At 40.9% G+C, this 19961-nt stretch overlaps 1 protein-coding gene across 3 annotated transcripts in view; it reads left to right on the top strand.

Moving 5' to 3' along the window:
* Window positions 1–17301, top strand: part of DNAJC21 (DnaJ heat shock protein family (Hsp40) member C21) — a 55094-nt gene extending 37793 nt beyond the window's left edge. For all 3 annotated transcript variants that reach the window (XM_078771378.1, XM_068107563.2, XM_068107565.2), the window contains exons 7-10: window positions 1437–1509; window positions 9593–10360; window positions 10449–10509; window positions 16714–17301. In XM_078771378.1, the coding sequence (XP_078627504.1) occupies window positions 1437–1509; window positions 9593–10360; window positions 10449–10509; window positions 16714–16899 (1088 nt within the window). In that variant the 3' untranslated portion in view covers window positions 16900–17301. The remainder of the gene's footprint in view (window positions 1–1436; window positions 1510–9592; window positions 10361–10448; window positions 10510–16713) is intronic.
* Window positions 17302–19961: the final 2660 nt, after the last annotated feature.

Raw genomic sequence — 19961 nt, forward strand, 5'->3', positions numbered from 1 at the left:
AGCCATCCTTTGAGCTAGGAAGCTGAAATTTGGCCACAATAGTGAGTAAGTAAGTACTTTGTCAAAAACGGTATTTTTATTTTTTTGATTAATCAATGAATTGATTAGTTACTTAATTATTATCGATTAATTAAGTACTTATATATTTCCTTTCTCTTCTGGGCAATATCTCAGGCACCTTTTGAGTTAGGACGCTGATATTTGGACATGCCAATGTCCAAGTGATTTGGCTGTAAAGGCTATGTTTGATTTATTGATTAATCAATTAATCGATTAATTATTTAATTTTTCGATTAATACCTTATTTAATTTTTTTTTTAAGTTACAGATTCGGATGAAATGGTGGTGGTTTATGTATTCTATTAGCCAATTGATTAATTATTTAATTCTTTCTCATCTGGGCAATATCTCAGGCACCATTTGAGCTAGGAAGCTGATATTTGGACATGACTGTGACCAAGTGATGTGGCTATAACAGATATTTTTGATATATTGATTAATCGATTAATTATTTATTGATTAATCAATTAAGTATTTTAAAATTTTGATTAATGACTTATTTAATTAATTTCCAAAAAGTTACAGCTTCGGATGAAGCACTACTGGTTTAGGTATGCTATTAGCCAATTGATTAATAAAATATTTTATGATCATCATTTATTGATTTTAATTATGCAATTAACCAATCAATTATTGCACACCTCTCTCACCCAATACAGTCTCTATGATCTGCATGGCAGTATTGCCTGTTCATCACTATTGCCAGGGAAATGTGTGATTGAAGGTGCCCCGGCAATGCCACGCTGGAGGATATTTAATTATTTGTCATGGAAGCGGTGTAGTTTGGAATGCATCTGTACTTGTTTTAAATTTGCTTCATTTATTTTGGAATAAAATTACCAAGTGAAATTCTCATGTCCAAATGAATTAGGCCAAGTGATGTTTTTCTCAAATCTATTATTAGTAGATCCTCTTAGTCTCATTAATTTGCATGACGAAGACTTCATTGACGTTGATGAACAGGGTTTGCATATTATGTCACTGAAGCCTTTTGCTTTTGAGGTCACGGTCACAAAATCGTCAATTTTTATCTGATTGATTATGAAATTTGAACAGAATGTGCATAGTGGCTTACTGAAGCCTGTTTTGATGTCAAAAGAGTGAGGTCACAGCGATTGATTTCGCAAGTGAGTCTGCGACTGCTTATTGATTTAGTTATTTTGGTTACTTAAATGTAAAATCTATACATCCCATTTTAAAGGTGCAGTTGGAAGTTGTGTTCTTGATGAGGATTTGCTTTGTCTTGATTTTGCTATTCCTTCATTTTTGTACTTGTTCAGATCAAAGTGTTGGGTGAGTTGAATGCATTAGCTTAGTTGAAAGGTTTTTCACTTGTAAGCTTTTTTTTGTGCTTTCTCTTGATGTACGGTGAGCAGATGGAAGTGAGGAGGTGATCGAATACGACTTCTACTGTGTGGCCTGTTCCAAAAACTTCAAGAGCAGCAAGGGGTGCGTCCATCTCCCTGGCCTTATTTAGGGTACTGGGTTCGGCCTGTGCTTGTTAAATGTCTGCGGCTTGAAACAGGGAAATGTGTGTTTGCAAAGCAGACATTCCACACTTCAAATGGTGGATGTATATTCGGGGTTGGGAGCAAGGGAGGCGGTGGTGTTGAGAGGGGAGGGGAAGTGCTGTATCTGGAAGCAAGGCCTCTTCCGACAAGCACAGCTATTGCTTATTGCACTCAAACTTTACTTCATATTGAGGATGTTAACAGTGCTAACTTTACCTGTCTCAACGCATACTAACACTGGGAAGGAGACTATACTTCACATTTAATAAGAAATAACGGACTAAGTGAGGCTACATGTTGTGGTGCAACTAACTAAAGGGGGGGGGGGGGGGGGGGGTTGCCTTTATTCCAAAAACCACAACAATATATATTCTGTTTATATATATATATATATATATATATATATATATATATATATACATACACACACACACACACACACACACACACACACACACACACACACACACACAGTCACATGAAAAAGTAAGTGCACCCCATGTAAAGTTTTGACTTTTTCAACATATTTCAACACACAGCTATTTGATCTTCATTTCAACAATATTGACAGATAAAGGTGATATAATATAACAAATATCATGAAACATTTACATTTTATAGTCCATTGTATAATTTAAATAAACATAAATGCAAATTTCGCATGTGAAAAAAGTAAGTACACCCCATGAAATGTTTTTTAAAAATCTTTTTAGCATATGTGGACATATCAATATTTGATCTTCATTTAAACAGTATCATTCTATAGATAAAGGTGATCTAATTGAACAAAAAACAATGGAAAGTTGACTTTGCAATAATTTATTCAACAAAAAATTGTTGCATAGCATGCACAATTGTATGCACAGCTCGTTTCAATTCCCCCACAACATCTCGATGGGATTTAGATCCGGGCTTTGACTTGGCCATTCCAGAACCCTCCATTTCTTTCTTTTCAGCCATTCCTTGGTGGATTTACTGGTATGTTTAGGGTCATTGTCATGTTGCAAGGTCTACCTTCGGTTGAGCTTCAACTTTCCGACAGATGGCCTCACATTATCCTCAAGCACCCTCTGGTACAATGAAGAATTCTTAGTGGATTCTATGATGGTGAGCTGCCCAGGCCCTGATGCAGCAAAGCTGCCCCAAACCATAATATTTCCACCACCATGCTTTACAGTTGGTATCAGGTTCTTGTGGTCAAATGCTGTCTTTGGTTTTCGCCCCAAACATGTCTTCTTGTACTGTGGCCAAATAGCTCTACCTTTGACTCATCTGTCCAGAGCACATTGTTCCAGAAGTGCTGGTCTTTGCCAAGGTGTTCATTGGCAAACTTTAGTCTTGCCCTGATGTTCTTTCTGGACAGCAAAGGTTTCCTCCTGGTACACCTCCCATGTAGATCAAATTTGTGCAGCCTCTTTCGAATGGTAGACTCGTGCACTTTGACATCAACAGTGGCAAGAGCTACCTGTAGGTCCCGTGATGACATTCTGGGGTTCTTAGAGACTTCTTTCAGCATCTTGCGGTCTGCTCTCGGGCTGAACTTGCTGGGGCGGCCTGGCCTGAACAAGTTGGCAGTTGTTTGGAATCTTCTCCACTTGTAGATGATCTTCCGGACAGTCGAATGATTGATTTCAAATTGTTTGGAGATCTTTTTAAATACCTTCCCAGACTCATAGGCATCGATAACCTTCTTTCTGAAGGCCTCAGAGAGCTCTTGATCTAGGCATGGTGACGCCGCACACTTCAACAACAAAGAGCAATCCAAACTAAATGTCTGAGGTTTAAATAAGACAGGTTCCTCCAAGATCCTCTCGAACGATGTTCTAATCATTTGCACTTGAGCTGGTGAACCTGATTCAAATTTTAGGTATTTGAAGTAGTGATAAATGTAGGGGTGTACTTACTTTTTCCATATGCGAAATTTGCATTTATGTTTATTTAAATTATACAATGGACTAAAAAATGTAAATGTTTCATGATATTTGTTATATTATATCACCTTTATCTGTCAATATTGTTGAAATGAAGATCAAATAGCTGGATGTTGAAATATGTTGAAAAAGTCAAAACTTTACATGGGGTGTACTTACTTTTTCACTTGACTGTATATACTTTTTTGCACAAAAGTATGCCTTTAACTTATGACTTGTGCTTGTAAAAAGATGTGGGACAGAAGCTGTGCTTAGCTTGGCATTGACAAAGCACATTATTTTTTGGGTGTTGATGCTGTGAAGAGCAAGAGACATTTTGAAATGGGCCAAATGGGAAAATGGCAAGACGGATTGAACAAGTTGGTGAGGTTACCAAATACTGCATAGAAATGTTTGTCTGTAAACGTAACTCTTAACAACCACAGAGCTTCGCAATACATCCTCCATTCGAATTACGTGTGGCATGATTTGCTGGTTCGATGCGGATAGTATGTTTGTGGGATATCTACACACTAATGCCGAAAAGTAATGAAGTTAGTGTTAAACAATTCTACGTTTTAGCTTAAATATGTAGCTGGATCATTATATTTTTGTTTATTCTTCTCTTCCTACCCACCGCATGCTCCCCTCTCACCCCACCCTTATTGACCTAAATTATGCGAGCACATTTGTTACAAATTGTTGCAAAATGGGTTTGTTCGTTTACAAAGCACACAGTGTTTCCTTTGCTTGTGTGATATAAATCTATGATGCCTGAGGCACTTCCAGAGAGGGCTGTTCTGTTCATAATTGCATGCTCAGATCCACCCGAAGAAGGAAGAGCAAACTTCATGCAGAACATTTGGCAGTCATATGAAATTGGATGCACTTTTGTACCTTTTTCCAATCCGTTAATATCACTGGTTTATTGGTTTTGACAACCACAGCTTGGCAGGATTTATATTTGATATTTATAATGAAATACTACATACATCCCTTGTTGTATGGTGGTTCCAGATATGGAATTTCACTGTAATATAAAAATTAGTGAACCAAATCCTTACATGTTATATTGCATTCGCTTTTACTGAATTTTGAATATTTGAATTATAATTTTTTAGCAAAAGTGCAAAAAGAGACTGCAAAGCAATTCCCTTGAATGTGAAATTGGATGTGTTAAGGCGGTTTGAAAATTTTGTGAAGAACTTACCTAAACCGCAAAATCATTTGGGCTTACTACGTCTACAGAGGAAACAACACATGATAATCTATCGTACTAAAATACGCAATTTGGCGTCTGTCTGTCTGATGATTTTTTGACTGCGATACGTTCCGTCGTTACTTATCCAAACTCAACCAAACTTGACAGGATGACGAAGGGTTGCATAATGAAGGTTGTCGTGCATTCATTTGCCCCCCTCCCCCCCCCCCCCAAGGGTTTTTTTCCCCCTGAGCAGGTTTTACGCACCATTGCCATCAATGGGGTTGCGTGTTAAGTGTATATCGATGTTAAGTTAGCTTTATCGTGGCGTTTTTCCAAGGCCGCTTCTAATAACATACCTAACGATAACAGCATAATATTAATGTTATCACAAAACATAATTGATACCAATAATATCCCTCCTCTCCAAGGGGTTTTTTCCTTTTTGAACAAACGTCGAGTCAACATTTATAAATAGCTTATCATGGCGTTTTCGTGGGAGCAACGGCCTCTTCCGGAAGTAACAATATTATAAACCACAACCACTTATGATTAGCTTTTTAAACAGTCGCTAATGCTGTTTATAACACTAAATGAAGAAATTTGGAGGAATTCCGACATCCATGACGTAAGTTTTACTTACAAAACTGAGTGAAGATATACGGTACTCTATATACCCCACAAGGGTTGGGTTAATAACATGGCTTTCCTGCTGCTAACATGGCGTTTTTCGTAGCGAACTTTTGAAACTCGCTCTTGCTGTTTAACATGAAACTGAAAGGGAGGAAGACCGGGGTGTGCTCATGTACCAAGCAGCTGGCTTGCACTTGCCAAGCCAGCCGTTCCTTAATGGTTTTGAATGGAGTGCTTGCTCGAATGCTTAAACCACTTGGCGATCTCTCCACAAGAAACTTGGCAAATGAACACACACCCAATGTTCTTGAGACCCCAACACAGATTGTCTGTAATCTATATGCCCCAAAGAGGAATGACCCTTCTTGCTGCTCCCGTATTGAGTGGGTGAACTTGTATTATAAAAGGACCCGTGTCTGTCTGTCTGTCTGTCTGTCTGTCTGTCTGTCTGTCGTGTTCTAACTTGAGAACGGATTAACGGATTTCAATAACTCCAACTATGGTGGATTCGGGTAACTCCCGGGAGTGTTTGTGATCCCAAAATGTTTTTTATGGGTACATGGACATGCGTGTCAAAACTGCAAATGCCAACACGTGACCTTGGTTATCCCTGCATCGAGAGCAGGATCTTCCAGGAATCCTTCTTTTTTTTTTTTCTCCCATAGATTAGCCATCGCAGCAAAGATTGGTATTTCCGTCAGAGAAGCGACGGGTCTTATATTCTAGTAAAGACATCATAAAAGCAAATTCTCTCTCAGCTGCACCTTTAAGCGCTACTACGTTGTCTCGCTGTAGAAGTGATGTGATGGAAAACATATTGGGGGTGATGGAAAACATATTTATTACATCTTGGGGCCAAAATCTTTTCCGTAGGAATTATATAATGGAAGTCAATTGGAAAATCCGGTTTGATTATATGGAATTTCACCGTATGTACAACATTTAAAGAATGTACAGTACCTTCAGAAAGTACTCGTCGCACCCCTTGACTTTTTCACATTTTGTGGTGTTGTAGCTTGAATTTAAAATGGATAAAATGTAAATATTTTTTTATTACTGCACATAATAAATACGCCATAATTTCAAAGCGAATTTTTTTTTTTTTGAAATTTTTACAAATTATTGAAAATTGAAAAGCTGAATTGTCTTGAGTCAATAAGTATTCAACCCCTTTGCTGTGGCACTTCAAATTGAGCTCAGGTGCATCCAATTTCCTTTGATCATCCTTGAGATGTTTCTACAACCTGATTGGAGTCCCCCTGTGGCCAACTCAATTGATTGGACATGATTTAGAACGAAACACACCTTTATATATAAGGCCCCACAGTTGACAGTGCATGTGAGAGCAGAAACTCTACCATGAAGTCCAAGGAACTGTCCGTAGAACTCCGAGCTAGAATTGTGAGGAGGAATAGATTTGGGAGAGGGTATAAAACAATTTCTAGTGTTGAAAGTTCCCAAGAGCACAGTGAGCTCCATCATTAGGAAATGAAAAGAATATGGAACTACCCATACTCTTCCTAGAGCTGGCCGTCCGACCAAGCATAGCAACCGGGCAGGAAGCGCCTTGGTCAGGGAAGTGACCCAGAAGCCAGAACCCACTGACCACTCTGACAGAACTACAGAGTTCCTTGGTTGAGATGAGAGAACCTACCGGAAGGACAACAGTCTCTGCAGCCATTGACAAATCTTGGCTTTATGGAAGAGTGGCCAGACGGGAGCCACTCCTGAGAAAAAGGCACATGACAGCACGCCTGGAGTTTGCAAAAAGGCACGTGAAAGACTCTGAGAGCACGAGGCAAAATATTCTGTGGTCTGATGAGACGAGAATTGAACTCTTTGGCCTGAATGCAAAGTGCTACGTCTGGTGGAAACTGAGCACAGCTCATCACCCATCTAACACCATCCCTACCGTGAAGCATGGTGGTGGCAGCATCATGCTATGGAGATGTTTTTCAGCGACAGTCTTGTACGGATAAAGCGAAGAATGAGAGGAGCCAAATACAGGCAAATCCTTGAGGAGAACTTGCTTCAGAGTGCAAAAGACCTCAGACTGCTGTGAATATTTACATTCCAACAGGACAATGACCCCAAGCATACAGCAAAAGCAACACTGGAATGGCTTCCGAACAAGAGCATGAAAGTCCCTTAGTGACCCAGCCAAAGCCCAGACTTGAATCCCATTGAGAATCTGTGGAAAGACTTGAGAATTGCTGTTCACTGGCACTCCCCATCCAACTTGACAGAGCATGAGCAAATCTTCAAGGAAGAATGGGAGAAACTCCCCAATCTAGATGTCCAAAGCTGATACAGACATATTGAAGAAGAATCGAAGTTTTTAATCGCTGCCAAAGGCACTTATACAAGGTATTGACTCAGGGGACTGAATACTTGTGTAAATTAGATATTTCTGTTTTTCATTTTTAATCATTTTGTAAACATTTATATAAACATGTTTTCACTTTGTCATTATGGGATATTTTGTGTATATCGCTGACAAAATTTGCACGCATGTCCGAAGGAAGCGGTTCAGTTTGGCATTTTTAATATCAAATAGTCAAAGCTTAGAAACGAATGAAACCCATTTGAATTACCCTTTAGAACCCACTAGAATTACCCTTTAGAACCCCTCTTCTCTCCTTTATGTGAAATGGTCCTACTGCAGACTCTTCCCGAGATAGGGTAGAATGTATAAACTCTGTGTTTGCATCCAAATCTTGTGTACCCGTCCAATTCCATTCTGTCCCCATCTTACCCCCTCATACCCACTGTCTACTGGACTTTGTGACCTTACCCGAGATGGTAGAGAAAGTTTTGTTTGGCATTGATCCAGCTTCAGCGACGGGCCCAGATGGAATCAGTGCCCATGTTCTCAAATCCTGCTCTGCCGGTCTTGCTTCCCCTTTGTCTTCTCTATTTGATCTGTCCTTCTCCTTTGGCCTGGACGTCAAAAAAACATCATTACCATCTACAAGAAGGGTGCAAAGACTTCCTTTGAAGAAGAAGGGTGAAAGATACGTTGCCACGTATCAACTGCAAACCAGTGAGCCTACTTCCAATTACAAGCAAAGTCATGCAATCCATGATTGCTGCTCATGTCGAGGCTTTCCTATTTTCAAACAGCCTGAACTCTGACCATCAGTTTTGATTCCGTTCCAGTCTCTCAACTTTGGACATGTTGCTGCGCTCGCCCTCGCTCTCTCTCTCTCTCTCTCTCTCTCTCTCTCTCTCTCTCTCTCTCTCTCTCTCTCTCTCTCTGTCCCTCTCTCTCATCAATGATTGGAGGCCTTAAATCTCAATCAAGAGATCGGGACTGTCACCTTGGTCATATCTCACTAGCCTCTAAGCTGTCAATCCTGGGTATGAATCCTGACAGCTATAAACTGTTATCCCTGTGTTTCACATGAAGGGTGATTCATCGATGTGTGTGCCATGCCTCAGATGGACGTTGAACCTGCGTGCCTTTTGCTGCATTCGTTGGTGGACGTTAAAGATCCCACGGTACCCATTGCAAAGAGTAGCGAGCTATCGCCAGCACCATGAACAAATTCCAACTTCCTTCCCTAACCTTAGTCAATCAAACGTCTGGCCTGACCAGCAATTTCTTCTGGGCCAAGCTTCCCCCAGCCATCCCCACAGGAGTGGGGGAATAGTTCTGGCTGTTAAAGAAGAAGAATAAGAAGAGGGCCTTCTATCCGTCCATCAAAAAATGAAGAAGAAGAACCTTTCTAACCCACCATGTTTAATTCTAAAAGGTTCTAAAGTGTAATTCTAGGGGGTTCTAAAGGGTAATTCTAAAATGTCATTCTAATGGGTTTCATTCGTTTCTCGGCTTTGCCTATTTCATATTAAAAATTCCAAACTGAAACGCTTCCTTTGGACACGGGTGTGATATATATCAATCCTGTTTCCCCAGACACTCTTTATTTCTTTATTTTACTCCAACAATAAACACCTTAGAATTTCGAAGCAATCAACGCTCTCCTGGTTTTGTTCATTTGCATAAGGAAGAATCACGGTATCTTTACTTCCTTCAGGCATTTGGATGACCAAAGGGTGTTCAGCATCTTGTAGTTTTTGACCATGCTTATCAGCTGTAAATGATGCCTTATCAGTGGGGAAAAAAAATTGGGAACAATCTTTGACTTGCCCGGATTTAGTTAGAAGCAAATGTTGCTATTAGATGAATGTATGATGTTTCAACTGACGACAGAAATGACTACTTGAATGAATAAGAGCATGTGACATGTACAAATTATGTGCTGTGTATGTTTCAGGTTGCAGAACCATGAACAATCCAAAAAGCATCGAGAAATGGTGGAGATTGTAAAGCAGCAGTTGTTACTTGAAGATATGAAGAACAATTTTGGGGTTGAGGATTTTGAAAGTATGACGGAGAGCAGCGACGATGGGAGCGGGAGTGGTGCTGACTGGAGTTCTGCTGACGTGTGCGGGAGCGCTGCCGACGTGTGCGGGAGTGCTGCCGGCGTGTGCGGAAGCATTGCCGACGCGTGCGGGAGCGCTGCGGACACGTGCGGGAGCGCTTCCGTCACGTGCGGGAGTGCTGCCGACACGTGCGGGAGCGTTGCCGACGCGTGCGGGAGTGCTGCCGACGCGTGCGGGAGTGTTGCTGACGCGTGCGGGAGCGCTGCCGACGCGTGCGGAGGCGCTGCCGACGCGTGCGGAGGCGCTGCCGACGCATGCGGGGGTGCTGCCGACGTGTGCGGGACCGTGAGTGCTTCTTGTCAGACAGAAAATGAAAGGGAAAAGCAAAGTAATGGAGACTTCAGAATTGAGAATGGATGTGTCGATGCAGGTGAGAGATTGTGTAAAAGTTGTGTTGCAGAGATTGGGAAAGGTAAGATTCGGAGAGATGAAAAAGTAGCAATGGAAAGAGACATGACATTGCCAGATCCAGAGATTATCGAGCAGGAAAATGTTGCTCAACGACAGCAGTGCTGCACCAATCCTGTCGCTGCTTCCAATCTCTCATCTCAAGACCACGAGAATGAAGCTTCTTCAGGCCAGCAAGAAAACATTGGCTCGTAAGTGTGTGCACATGAGCGAGATTAATGTGATTAGCAAAACTACATTATCACCCAACAGGTGGAATGATGCTTTTTCACGTTTCAGGACAAAGAACAAGACTAAGAAGTCAAAGAAATCTTCTAAAGCCAACGACGCCACAAAGATGGTATGGTTGTGTAGGTGACCGCTGTTTATTTCAATGTAACATGGCTCATGTATTGATTATATTAAGTGTTTTGCTATTCAAATCGACAACTTTTATTTTGCCACGTATGAACATTGGCTTCATTGTGTATGGTATTTGACAGTAACATTTTGCATTGTTTGTTTTGACATTATCTCACACTAAAGAGATTGTTGTAAGTGTTGTGCACCAATTTTTTTTTTTTTAACCAATCATTGATTCATAGGACAAATCGATGGCATATAAACTCACACTCTGCTTTGAGTTGAGAGCTTTTGTGAAACAGTAAAGCATCTTGTATTACTTGGTAACCATAGCCAGTCTATGTTCTCTTTTATATTCAAACAAACTGGGTCACCTGATCAAGATCGGGTTATTGTCCCCCGTCGCGCCACGGAGCAAAAGGGGGACTATGGTTTTCCCCTCCGTCCGTGCGTGCGTGCTTGCGTGCGTAAGCGAAGGACCAAATTCTAATTTGGTGTGTGGGTGCAACCCACGTCAAAATCCAAGATGGCCACCGCCATGTATGTCTGAACCTTGTGAGCGGAATATCTTGAAAAATAAACGGAGTACCAACTTCTAATCTGGTGTGTGGGTGTATCTAGGCATAAGGAAGAACGCTATTGAAAATTGGGTCGCCACGTCAAAATCCAAGATGGCCACCTTGCGTCTTCTACTTTGTCAACTCTCATCACTTCACCGAAGGGGGACCTAGGCCTAACGCTTGTTTCGACTTGAGTAAACCATCAGGAAGATTGATAGGCAAAATGACCTAATTTCCTTGTTTGAGATCAGTTTATTGATTTTCAGACATACAAACACACAGAGGATTGCCTGGTGATGGTTGGAGGGTGTGCCCATGGCCTGACCCTGTGTACCCCCAGCATGTATGCAAAATCTAGTGGAGATTGGGCCAGCCGTTTTTTTTCTATGATTTTCATACCTACACGCTTACATGCATAGAGAATTTCCTTGCAGAGGTGGAAGGGGTTGGTTTTTGTTTTTTTATAAAATGAGGTGGTAGGGAGTGGTTATATGTATATATATATATATATATATATATATATATATATATATATATATATATATATATATATATATATATATATATATATATATATATATATATATATATATATATATATATATATATATATACATACATACATACACACACACACACACACACACACACACACACACACACACACACACACACAGTCACGTGAAAAAGTAAATACACCCCATGTAAAGTTTTGACTTTTTCAACATATTTCAACATACAGCCATTTGATCTTCATTTCAACAATATTGATAGATAAAGGTGATGTAACATAACAAATATCATGAAACATTTACATTTTGTAGTCCACTGTATAATTTAAATGAACATAAATGCAAATTTCGCATGTGGAAAAAGTAAGTACACCCTTGGCTCTAATAGGTGGTATTGCCCCCTTTGGCAGAAACAACCTCAAGTAGGCGTTTCTTATAACTGTCTCTCACTCTCTGACATCGACTGGGAGAAATTTTTGCCCACTCCTCCATGCAGAATTCTTTCAGCTGTGCAATGTTTGAGGGGTTTCTTGCATGCACAGCTCATTTCAAATCCCCCCACAAAATCTCGATGGGATTTAGATCCAGGCTTTACCTTGGCCATTCCAGACCCCTCCATTTCTTTCTTTTCAGCCATTCCTTCGTGGATTTACTGGTATGTTTAGGGTCATTGTCATGTTGCAAGGTCCACCTTCGGTTGAGCTTCAACTTTCCGACAGATGGCCTCACATTATCCTCAAGCACACTCTGGTACAATGAAGAATTCATAGTGGATTCTATGATGGTGAGCTGCCCAGGCCCTGATACAGCAGAGCTGCCCCAAACCATAATATTTCCACCACCATGCTTTACAGTTGGTATCAGGTTCTTGTGGTCAAATGCTGTCTTTGGTTTTTGCAAAACATGCCTTCTATGGCCAAATAGCTCAACCTTTCACTCATCTGTCCAGAGCACATTGTTCCAGAAGTGCTGGTCTTTGCCTAGGTGTTCATTGGCAAACTTTAGTCTTGCCCTGATGTTCTTTCTGGACAGCAAAGGTTTCCTCCTGGCACACCTCCCATGTAGATCAAATTTGTGCAGCCTCTTTCTAATGGTAGACTCGTGCACTTAGACATCAACAGTGGCAAGAGCTACCTGTAGGTCCCGTGATGACATTCCGGGGTTCTTCGAGACTTCTTTCAGCATCTTGTGGTCTGCTCTCGGGCTGAACTTGCTGGGGCGGCCTGGCCTGAACAAGTTGGCAGTTGTTTGGAATCTTCTCCACTTGTAGATGATCTTCCGGACAGTCGTATGATTGATTTCAAATTGCTTGGAGATCTTTTTAAATCCCTTCCCAGACTCGTAGGCATCTACAACCTTCTTTCTGAAGGCCTCAGAGAGCTCTTTTGATCTAGGCATGGTGACGCCGCACACTTCAACAACAAAGAGCAAACCAAACTAAATGTCTGAGGTTTAAATAAGACAGGTTCCTCCAAGATCCTCTCTGACGATGTTCTAATCATTTGCACCTGAGATGGTGCACCTGATTCTAATTTTAGGTATTTGAAGTCGTGATAAATGTAGGGGTGTACTTACTTTTTCCACATGCGAAATTCGCATTTATGTTTATTTAAATTATACAATGGACAACAAAATGTAAATGTTTCATGATATTTGTTATATTATATCACCTTTATCTATCAATATTGTGGAAATGAAGATCAAATAGCTGTATGTTGAAATATGTTGAAAAAGTCAAAACTTTACATGGGGTGTACTTACTTTTTCACATGACTGTATATATATATATATATATATATATATATATATATATATATATATATATATATATATATATATATATATATATATAATTATATAATTATATATATATATATATATATATATATATATATATATATATATATATTTTATATATATATATATATATATATATATATATATATATATATATATATGTATGTATATATATATATATATATGTATGTATATATATATATATATATGTATATATATATATATATATATATATATATATATATATATATATATATATATATATATATATATATATATATATAGTATATACTGTATATATATATATATATATATATATATATATATATATATATATATATATATATATATATATATATATATACAGTGGTACCTCGGCTTACGAGTGCCCCAACGTACGAGTTTTTCGGGATACGAGCCGTCGCTCGGGCGGTTTGTTGCTTTGGGATACGAGCCGAGATCCGATGTACGAGCTCAAAAAATTTATTTTTTTGAATTTTCCGGTTGTGGCTTCCGGTTCCGGTCACGCGGTTATCTTGCCGTGAAAGCATCTCTGCTTGGATATAAAACACGCAATCGTCGAAATACATGAGCGAGGAATCTCCTTGCTCCAGCCGGTGACGTCATCGGCGGGGATCCCCGCCTCCAGAGTGGCTGGTCACGTGACCGCCAAAGCGTGTCGCGCGTGCGGGTATAATGAGCTACACCTGTGGATCACGTGACCACGGAAGCACGCCTCGCTTGAGAGGCATGGCTTTCGGTTTGCGTTTTGCTTTATAAGGCGCGATAAATGGGCTTTTGAGTGTTAGCGGTTCATGGCGTTGACGGTTCATGGCGGTTCATGGCGGTTGACGGTTCATGACGGTTCATGACGGTTCATGGCGTTGACGGTCAAAAACCCATTACATCAATTTTACCAGGCACTGTACAGTAAGTACAGTGGACACCAAATGCACGGTGGAAGGCTAGAAGTAGAAGATCGTCCAAGACAAGTGAGAATAAGCCATACTTTGGAGGAGATGACGTCATTCGCTGGTCCGATAACCAAAGATGTGGTATAAAAAACCAGGTGAGCTAACAATGCAGCAATGAAGGAATTCGGCCAAGGCACCGGCACACAACGACCTACCTACATCGAAAGACTCAATGCCAATGGTGACAGAAGCCAAGACGGCCGGCTTAAACACCGCCGAAAGACCACGGTGTACCAACTTACGATGCAGAACATCTTGCACTTAATATGATGACAACAGGTGCCATCCTCTGACGTACCATTACAGGTACAGGTACAGTACACGTGAGCACAGAGCAAAAGTTCACTGAAACCGAGATTAAGAAAAAAGAAAAAACACCTCGTGGTCCGTGCTCGATATCCGAGTTTCAATCTTTTCAAACACATGATGCTCTCGGTCACGGTATCTCCTGCGAGCTGCTTCTCCTTCAACCACACAAACAACAACTTCTCCATATCTTCATGGATAGAGGTCCGGAGCTTTGAAATAATCGTAACGCCCTTGGCTGGCGTTATAGCCTTTATGGACTCCTTCTGCTTCAAAATCGTACATATCGTAGAAGGAGTACGATCGTACTGCCTCGCCAAGTCGACAACACGCACACCTCACCTGGCATGCTCTTCTCCTCTGCTTAATAAAACCAGTTTATTTCTTTACATTCTCTTGTATTATGTACAGTATATACGAGGTCGTGCTTGTTTATACATTATTTGTTATTTATAAAGTACATTTTTGTTATTTAAAAGCACCTAACAAAAAAAATTGGTGTTTTTTTTTTGAGGCTGGAACGGATTAATAGCATTTCAATGCATTTGAATGGGAAAATTTGCTTTGACTTACGAGCGATTTGGCTTACGAGCTCCGTCACGGAACGGATTAAACTCGTAAGCCGAGGTACCACTGTATATATATATATATGACGGGATTCCTCCCTGGAACTCAAGAAGAGGCACCTTTGAAGCAGCAAATGTGGTTTAATAATCGAGCAAACACAATTGTAGAGCACGTCCTGAAATCGCAAAGCCTTGTCACACAAGGGAGTGCGAATCCGAGCCGAGTTTGAAGACACAGATGTGTGTGAAAGTAAGATATTTCTCAAGCTCTAATTCCAAACAAGCTGGGCTTACAAGGCCCAGGGATGCATTCCCATAAACAAGATCCCTTGTGTTACATTTGGCAGTAAAACATATTGAGCCAGGCATACAAATCAAAGGAAACATATTAACTCATACTCTGCTCGAGGTTAACTGAAAGCCAAACAAGAATTAAATGACAACTATTCCCATAACTTATCTCCCTTTGGAAGATGTTGAAAAACGTCTCCAAGGTTGGATCTGACCGAGCCGTGAAAACAACATGTTTTGCATTGAATCAAGCTTTTTTGAAGCAAGCAAAAGAAAGACAATTATATATATATATTTCTCAGGTGCCCTGGGTCTCGTGGCTGGGCCCCCCCTGCCCCCCCCTCCTGCCCGACATATATATATATATATATATATATATATATATATATATCTATATATATATATATACATATTTATTTATATATATATATATATATATATATATATATATATATATATATATATATATATATAAATATGTATACATACATACATACATACATATAACCACACACGCACACACACACACACACTCCCACACACACTCATGGAGGTGGATACTTTGAGACCTGGTAGGTCTCCGATCCATCTCCTGAAACCCACACGTGTGGAGATAGCACGCAACAACAACTTACACACACACACACACACACACACACACACACACACACACACACACACACACACACACGGATACTTTGAGACCTGGGTGGGCTCTGTTCCACCTTCTGGAACCCGCATGGAGTGAACAACCAACCACACACACACGCACCTCGCTCTTATATTATAAAAGTATAAATACCATATCATCATTTATCATTAACCTTGTGTGTGGGGAGACAAACCAACAAAGAAACTTGCATGTGTCCACATAATAAAAAAAGAATTCGAACCAAGAGACTAAACTTGGTGGTTGAGTTGGGTAGGTGACAAGAGCAAGCAGATTCGATACAAGATCAAAACTGTATAGCCAAGTGGAGGTATGAGCTCTACGGAATGTTGTTCTAGTGTAAATATGAAATTCAGTACTTCAACCTTCCCGATGTAACAATTCCATTCAACATCATCCACAAAGTACAATGCTGACTCCTGCCAGATATCAGCTTATATTCTCAAAGGTTGTACATTGCAGGTTGGCGGTTGTTGTTGTTCCTTGCTTGCTGTATTGTGCCGACGTTTTTGTTTCATTGTCGCAGGGCGGGTTGATCTGTCAGAGTTGTGGCGTTACCTTTACCTCAAGGAACAAGCTGTTTGAACACCTCCGTCTCTCTGGCCACGCCGCTGCCTTACCCGACAAGCCCCAAAGGAAACAAATACATGGCCAGGACTCGGCAGAAAAACCCACGGATAATAAGGGAAAACGAGGTAAAAAGAAAAAATAGGACCCCATGAAACATGTAGATAGAACGATTCTGTACGCTGCACTAATACATGGCCTACGTGAGAGGGTTAAATGAGGATTAATTTATATATTGGACACAGTTGGTCTAAACAACTGTGTCTCTCAGAGCATTTTAGACTCTTTGATACATGGAGTTTGGTAAAATGAAAAGAAACATAATATTAGATGAAGTAAATAAAAGGAAATGATGTGCATATCATCCTCCCCTGGTGTTCTTATTTCAAAGCATTGTACATGAAAGGGGAAATGATTATTTATGGCAAAAGTGACAACGTTGAAGAACATTTGGTGCTTTGTGATGAACATTGCATTCTGCCTGTTAATGTTTGGAGAGTGAACATTTCGACCCATCTCGGTTGGAGAATAAAATCTTTATGATATAGTCTTGTGCTTTCGAATTTGTCTTCTAAGCGAGGGATCCTCGTACAAAGTTTGTGTTTTCATCCTCTTGTGGTGATGGAGAGAAAAATAGGGGCATGGATTTTGAGGGGATGGGATGGAGGGGGAATTGGAAACCTAGTTTTGGATGTCTGTAGAATTTCAGTTCGACTAGACTTATTATAAACTCTGGGGAGGTGGGCCTCGATAGTTGGCGTGAACACCTCCATCTCTCTGGCCATCCTTTGGGCCTCACCATCAGTCATGCATGATCTTTTTTGAGCAGACCTCATTTCCAAGATGGCCTCCAAATTAGCCACTGACTGGGCATCCTATCTCATGCAAGGTCTTTCCTTTGCCAATCTGAATTTTGGACAACCTACGAGGCCTTCATTCGCAGCGTTATGGAGTACTGCTGTCCCCTTTGGGCTGGCGCTCCTGTCTCACACCTTGCCCTTCTTGAAGCCGTGGGAGGCAAGGTCCCCAAAATCATTGGAATCTCTCATAAAAATAAGAACGAAGCCGAGTCTCGGCCTGTTACTTTTGCTTCGCAGGCAGTTTGGTGGACTCTGTATTCCACCACCACCTCTTTGGTCTTGCACCCTCTGCCCTCTCTTGGCTCTGTTTCTCACAGGTTTCTGCAACTCCCATAATCCAGGCTCACTGCTCACCTTCACTCATTTGCTCATCTTTTCTCTCATCTGTGGAACCAACTTCCCCAGCCTATTAAATCCTATTCTTCCCTCCAGGGCTTCAACATGGCTGTTCACCACTACCTGAGGTCATCCTCCATCTATACTCATGATCTGTTCTACTCCAAATGACCCCATTCCCAAGCACTTCCTTTCTCCAGGTTTTTGTGATTACCACTCCTATCCCTCACCTCGTTTTGTTTTTTAGTTATCGGTTGGTTTGTCCCTTTTCTGTTTCATCCCCACTTATCCTTTCCTCTTCTTCCTGTGTTTCATTCAGCTTGTGTGCAGTTTGTTCACCCTCATGTGTCCTCCCCCTGCCCTTGATCTCACTCTCACTTCTACTCTGTTGTTGGTGTTTCCCCCATATCATTTTGTTCCCTTCCATTCTGTTCCTGCTCTTCCATAAGCCTCAATTATGCATACAAAAAAGGTTTGCCCTCTTAAAAGGAACACACCAGGATCGAGATGGTCGGTTGGTTTTTACTAACGGACCTGTGCTAATACCACCACCCACCCTTGGGACCTTCAATGGCCTTGCCCTTTTCATTTACCTGGAATAAGATGCCGAGCAGCCGAGCATTGGCGGGAGGAGGCAGGGACAACCTTTTGTGGCTATTGGCTCATCCCTTCCTCCGTGCTTTCTGGTATATCTTCCTTGTGGATATCCGCCATCACCACTCCCCGTGCCCCTTTGCAAAATGTAGGAAATTACCACAAAATGTACAGTGCTTCAGCATTTCTGTCAAACAGGACATTAAATACATCTAAAATGGCAACTGAAGGTGCTTTCTTTATGAAAATGACATCAAGCAGCTGAAACTGCTTTGAATCTGTTCTTTGATGCTCTTTTGTTGTTATCCATGATCTGTGATGCTTGGTTCACACACTCATCCGTGCCCTTTGTGAAAACCTAGACTCGCAAGGTGTATCCTCTCTTTTGATTACATTGCGATCCATCTCGTGCTCCGTTGTACTGCATTCTCACACTGATGTTTTGCACGTTGATACTTGAGGAAGAGGTTTCTCATTCCTGGATGTCTGTAGTGGATTATTTCAGATTCCACTTGATCATGCTGCTGTGTCTTCTATAAAGCTCAGTCAGAAAACCACGGGTCGGTTTATTAACATGCGAGTTCGTTCCATTTCATTGGTCTATTGAGACATCTACAAGGCAAATATGAGTACCGTATTTTCCGGTGTATTAACTGCACTTTTTTATCGGCAAAAAAGTTAAAAGTTGGGGGTGCGGTTAATACACGGTCTCGGTTAATACACCGGAAAATACGGTAGTACCTTTTTTCGACCCAACTTTGAGCCTTTGATAAGAGTCAGTCATCGGAGAGGTATTATCATCTTCTTCATGTGCCATGCTCTGCAGTCTATATAGTGCATCGGTTCTCCCATGGCAGTTGCTTGACTTGGGTTACAATACTGGATGGGTCGCTTCTCCGATGCAGGGTAGTTGGTCGAGTGTGAAGGATTTTGGAATTTGGTCACTGTTCCAGTGATAGTTTGGCACGCATTAAAAGTCGTGTTCCAGGTTTTGGAGTTCTAAGTGAGTAGTCAGGTTCACCATGTTTTTTCGTTCAAATTTTTGGAGATTAGCAAAACTATACATTTTTGGAATATTCAGAGCATGAGGAATCCAAAAATTAATGTTGGCATTTGCGTGGACACCTTTGCGAAAATGACACTCAGGACAGTGATGAAGATCTGTAAAAGCATATTCCTGAACGGTATAGACCGCGTAGATCCTGTGTATAGGACTTATAGTTCAATCTGATACTAACAAGGCTGCTTTCTTGCTTTATAAACCCATCTATCTATAATTCCAGCAATCTCTGTGTGTGTGTGTGTGTGTGTGTGTGTGTGTGTGTGTGTGTGTGTGTGTGTGTGTGTGTGTGTGTGTGTGTGTGTGTGTGTGTTTGTCTGTGACCGCTGTTTCTCGACAACCACGGGTCCGATATAC

Source organism: Myxine glutinosa, chromosome 2 (genome assembly GCF_964187855.1).
Source record: "Myxine glutinosa chromosome 2, kmMyxGlut1.1, whole genome shotgun sequence".
NCBI lineage: Eukaryota > Metazoa > Chordata > Myxini > Myxiniformes > Myxinidae > Myxine > Myxine glutinosa.